The sequence below is a fragment of the Glycine max genome, chromosome 8 (genome assembly GCF_000004515.6).
Source record: "Glycine max cultivar Williams 82 chromosome 8, Glycine_max_v4.0, whole genome shotgun sequence".
Taxonomy (NCBI): Eukaryota; Viridiplantae; Streptophyta; class Magnoliopsida; order Fabales; family Fabaceae; genus Glycine; species Glycine max.
The window spans coordinates 11,895,129-11,901,128 of record NC_038244.2 but is presented as its reverse complement, the minus strand read 5'-3'; the positions used below and the strand labels follow the sequence as shown (position 1 = coordinate 11,901,128).

At 29.4% G+C, this 6,000-nt stretch overlaps 1 protein-coding gene across 1 annotated transcript; it reads right to left on the bottom strand.

The window, feature by feature from the left end:
* Positions 1 to 2,996: 2,996 nt before the first annotated feature.
* AN1 (zinc finger A20 and AN1 domain-containing stress-associated protein 5-like) lies at positions 2,997 to 4,086 on the bottom strand. Its single transcript, NM_001253329.2, has one exon. The coding sequence runs from the start codon at positions 3,873 to 3,875 to the stop codon at positions 3,381 to 3,383; it is 495 nt and encodes a 164-aa protein (NP_001240258.1). The 5' UTR covers positions 3,876 to 4,086; the 3' UTR covers positions 2,997 to 3,380.
* Between the last annotated feature and the right edge of the window lie 1,914 nt (positions 4,087 to 6,000).

Sequence of the window (6,000 nt, the reverse complement as noted above, 5' to 3'; positions counted from 1 at the left end):
AATATTCAATTTAGCCAATAATTTTGAGTTCAAGTACAGTTATTTCCTTTGAAAAATATGTGTGATTTCTGCAAAATACACAATATAAATATATACATAAGATTCATGCATATAAATATAGAGAAATTACTTTTTATTTACTCTGAAGTGTTAAATCTTTTTAATTATCATATTAATATTGTTTTCCTCAGCAAAAAAATAATATTAATACTGTTATTAAATGTTGGAACAAAATATTTAGAAAGACGATAACTATTGAAAAGTATGATTTTTTTTCTTTATAATACATCGAAACATATTTTAAACAAATTTTTATATAAATGATTAAAACATTTACGGATTTAATTTTAATGTGTTGTTAGTCTAAAAATATTTTTAGACTATCACTAATTTATACTATAAAAATAATGTTATACATTAGGCTAAGAGAAAAATATGTTAGAAGTTATAATTCTATCTATTATATGACTTTTGCGTAATAAAATTCAAATCATTATTATATATTTGCGGACTTATATTAATAATATGACATTTTTATTATTATATATTAGTTTTTATACCAATAAAAGAATTTGTTAGAATAATATATTATATTAATAATATGGATAAATAATGTTTATAATAATCATTTAACTTTGTTCGATAACTATTAAATTCACAAAGATAAATCTAATGTGAAACAATTAATTAGCATGTGACATTTTTTTCATCATGTTATTATTATCAGAGCATTAAAAAATTTGCCTCTTCCAAGATTACATCAAAAGTTGCATTTAAATAATGATTTAACAGTATACGATCAAAATTAATAAAATACTTATTATGTCAATGAATGAATACTTACAAAGAGTTTCAATAACTATTTAATCCTTTCAAATTAACTAATAATATTTCATATTTAGTTAAATAAACATTTGAAATATAAAATTATGTGATCTACAACTTAATTTAATTATACAAAGGATAACACAATGATTATATTTAAATAATTCACAAAGGGTGAACCCAATCGAATAATTTGTCCAAATACAGGACAAGTCACGACTCTCTATCTCCCTCCTTCAACAATGATTGGGACTAGGGATTATAGTGTTCAGTTGGTGGTCCCTGCCGCGGATTCAGGGAAATTTAGAATTCTAATGATTATTATCTATAATTAATTATAAATACAGCCAGAGTATGATAATTGATAAGTGTGCGTTAGTGTGGAATTTTAATTCCTTAAGACAGATCGAAGTTGCGTTAAAAACACCTGTCTCATTGCTAAGCCTAATGATTCTTACAAAGTCGGTTAACCAATCATTATTTTCATCTAACAAACATGAGACAACTGAAACACGTAACTTTTTAAGGGATTTTTTTTAAAGAGCTTCCGTTAATTTTTTTTACTACACAATTTTTTCTCTCATCGAACACATATAGTAATTTTGAAATCAAATAAAAACTAAGACACCGATTTAATTAGTTCTATTTTTTATATACTATACATCAAAGGTAATTATTTAGAAACTATTTTCATACAATTTAAAAAATAGTATATGATAACTATTTAATAAATACTCTTTTATATGTATTATTGAGGAAAAAATAATTTTATACAGTTTTTAATCATAAATTATTATATATAATAAATTTGTTAACTTTCATATTTACTACTTTAAATGTCATACAAAGAATAATTTATAATTAAATAATAATATAAAATTATTTTACATGAATAATAAATAATTATTAAACTCTATATAATTTTATAAAAATCATATTTTTCTTGGAAAGCAAAGTGGTTAAACCCAAAGGAAGAGGATCATAAAAAAAAATTAAATGGGGGTGTATATAGGAACTCTCAAGAGTTCAGAAACTAGCAACCAAGTTGAGCAAGAGGTAGCTCATAGACCACTAGATTAGACCCAATTCACATGCCATATTGGCTGAAACATTTGCTCATCTATTTGCTTCCTTTAAGACTTGCAAGTTTCAACACTTGAACCTGCCGATCCCAGTTCAGAATATGACAAATTGCTTCAACAATACTCCAAGTAGACTAGTTGTCGAAAAAAAATTCTTCCTGATCAGTCAAGTTATGACATTAATTATAAAATTAAAAAATATATGTTTATTATATAAATCATCAGAAAGAATAAAAAAATTAAATATCACAATTTTAAGTATTTTAATAAAAATATTTTTCAGTTTTTTATACAATTCCTGAAAAGAAAAGAAAAGAAGATCAGAACCCAATAACAATTCGCTAGCTTCCTTATCCGCATTATATAGTATCCTCCCCACAGAAAAAAAATATATATATATATTTTCATTCAAGATTCTTTTTTTTATTTTTAGTAAAATAAAAAGAAAAATGCTTCATGTCATACGTCACATACCTTTATGCAGCAAACACCTGGCGATACTCTATTGGGTCACAAAAGGACCAGTCAATGTCATAAAAGAAAAAACCCACGATATTTTGCACGCTAACTCACACCATATCGCAACTCAATATATCGTTACATGTCAATTCATGTGGACCCCACCCAACTCTCAATCATCGCTTTTACCGAAAATTCCATTTTCAAAGTGCAAGGAAATGACCAAAATACCCACACAACCATCACCGAATTACTCCACTCCACCACGCCGTGTCCCATTTCTCAGAAGTATCATCATCGCCCACCAAAGCGAGAAATTCAACGCCTTCCAGTTTCAGAATATTGGGTTTTATTCAAAACTTTGTTCATCAAATCACGTGTTTAATTCTAAAGAATTGATCATAAGTTTAAAATTAATTTTAAATCAAAACAATTTAGCTAACTTTATACTAAATTTTATCATCATTTTATTTTAAAAATTCTAAAAATAATTGGATTACTTTGAAATTAATTTTATACAGCAATAATTTCCTTCCAAATCAATTTTGGAAACAAAATCAACTAAAGCAAAAATCAAGATCTTATCACAAAATTAATCAGATCCACGATGTGAGAATATGATAACAATTATGGTAAACAACAATAATTTATCATTTCAAGATCAAATCAGGAAGAAATTAAACATAAAATTAGAAGAGAAAATTTAAAAAAAAATTAAACGATCAGAGTTTGATCGATGAACACAAGAGAAATTCAGATAAATTCTTCTTCATCTTCTTTTCAGCAACAATCTCTCTCTCTCGCTCTCTCTCTCAATCTAAAACCTCACACTCTCTCTCTCTCTCTCTCAAACCTGTTATCTGCTACTTTTTTTTTCTTCTCTCTATATATAAATCTGAAAAGAAAAAAAGCGAAACCCGTGACCTGAACCCGATCGCGCGAAAGGTCAACCGTCAACGACGTCGTTTTGAGATTCCGTTCCGTTCGGGTTTTTTCCTTCTTTTTTGTTTTTTTTCAGACTTTGACGATCTTCGCGGCTCTAATCACCGGATTCTCCCTCGCGATGGCTTCTCTTCCGGCGGCTTTGTAGTCGTAGCTGCAGTCGTGGCGGTCGGAGTACCGGTGCTCGGCGCAGAAGAGCTCGCCGCATCGGCACCGAAATCCGGTGAGTCCGACCTTCCTCCTGCAGCCGGAGCAGCGGTTCACCACGCGCTTCGCCTCCGACGGGGTCGTCTGGTCTGAAGACGGAGGATCCGCCGGCGGCGAGGGCTCCTCGGGAAAAGATCTCTTCAGTGGACGCGCGGAGATGCCGGATCTGGTAGCCGGAGAAGCTATTCCGGCACCTCCGGCGCCGGACGTGGTGGCGGTAGAGGTGGTGAAGGCGGTGAAGCACTTCTGACACATGTTATTCGTAGCAGGGTTTCCGGTGACGCCGCAGTTGTTAACGCAAAGCGTAATCGTTTCGGGAACCTTGAAGTCGGTTTCTTCTTTCTCGGTTTTCTGAGCCATGGTTTGGACTTTTTGTTTTTTCACAAAGAAAGAAAGAAGGAAAACTATGAAGACTTAAAAGGTTTTGATGAAATTGTGATGCGAGAGAGAGAGAGAGAGAGAGAGAAAAATAGGTGAAATGGTGATGATGTGAGAGAGAGGGCGAGAGAGATGAGAGGTGGATTTGAAGATGTATTGATGTGCTGTAAGGTCGGTAATAGGAATGAAATATGGGCCTCATAGAGACGCGTATCAAATTTTATTTCCTTCTTTGGTGGTGGTGTGGCAGCGGAAATTACCAAATTGTTCAAGTGGGGGTCCGTTTTGCTTGCAGTTTTGCCTCTACTGCCCCCTTTCTTGTCTCACAGGTACCATGGGTAAGCGGGTCGCTCCATCTCACGTAAAATCCGTTTGGATAAGTTTGTTTTCACATCAAATCAATTTCTCCTACACTTGTATACAGATTTAATACATTGCTCTCGTTTCCTGGATCTCATGGCCTAACAGATTCATCTGTGGGCCTTTTTTATTCAAATTATAATTTTAAAATAAATATATTTTTCTTAAAAAATAATCAATTACATATATTTTTAAACAGTCTTACTAAATTTCTAATAAATATTTAATTACAAAAATTTTAACATAATTAAATAAATTTTCAACATAAATATAAAAAAATTATCAATTACATCTAATTTTTTATTTTAATTGTAAGTCAGTTTGCGGATAAGAGTGTTGTGAATGAACCTGAATTCATTTAATCATCCCAACTCACATGTTTATGAGGTGTTCGTGTTCGTGTTCTTGCATGATTCAAATCATGTCTCAGTCTTTTTGTTTTTATTATTATTGTTATTATTATGATTGTTGTTGTGGCTAATAGTATTTATTATTCAGATTCATTTATTTATTTATTTGTTAGGTTGGATGGGTTGGAATTACCCTTTTTTTATTGCCACGGTGTCCTGTAAATTCTAATTAAGGTTGTTGTCTTAGTTAAAATGAAATAATTGTTATTAATGTGATCATGTTGTGACTTAGGTTGTAAATAATCTTAACTCTTAAATATGTAATTAGGATTCAATTTTTGTCTTTTGATGAAAATATATATATATATATATATATATATATATATATAAATCAATCTCTTAAATGATTTTTTGTAATAATAAAAAATCCTTGTTCTGAGATTTTGTTTTTTTACATTTAAGAACCAATTGGATAACTTTTAACTAACTCAAATCATTTTTGGTTCAAGTTGTATAATAATTCTTTTAAGCAATTCAATTCTAAGAGTTTCAATATATTCTTGGCATCTTGTTAAATAATATTAAAAATATTTCTTCATTTTATACCGTCACACAATTTTTTTACCTATGTTTTACAGAAAAAAAATATTCTTTTACAACAAAAAGAATTATATATATTAAATCAAAGGTTGAAATTATAAATATAAATTAATTTAATGTTTGATTGAGTAACAGTGTTTAATATTTTTAAATATTAAACTAATAGTTTTTTTATAATAATTTTAAGGATTAAATTGACTAATGTCCATGAGTTTGTAAACAAATTTAATATATTACTTTTTTCTTACCGAAATTTAATGTATTGCTTAGGGAAAAAAAAAACATCGAATCGACAAGAGAAAAGTAGAACTATTTGAATCATTTAAAACGAAAAGTAAGCTGCTAAAAATATATTACCACAGGAGAAAAGTAAAACTATTTGAATCATTTGAAAAGAAAAAGTAAGCTTCTAAATGTCCCCTTAAAAGTTACGCGCATCATCATTTAGCATTTTTAAATTTTCTTTACTAGGTTAGTAATCCCAAAATCTAAAACACAATTTTAAAAGAAAGAAAAACAATTGTTGTTGAATATATTTCGTAACGATATAATTTATCACTAAATTTTAACGTGATATCTAATATTTTTCCTATATAAGTAGTTTAATGCAAAGTCTGTAAAATTACTCAGTTAAAAAAAACATTGTGATCGTCGAATTTAATTAGAACAAATACATAGATCCAAAAATGTATACTAGGCTTCTCTTTAAAAAATGTAGACTAGGCTTGCTATAAAATCGCCTGCTGGATATGTTCTTCGAATAAAGGGTGTACAAAGATTTGAGATTACAAATTTAT

What these genes read in the sequence shown, in the direction of transcription:
- AN1 (NM_001253329.2), bottom strand. Translation starts at nt 3,875, where the DNA reads ATGGCTCAGAAAACCGAGAAAGAAGAAACCGACTTCAAGGTTCCCGAA.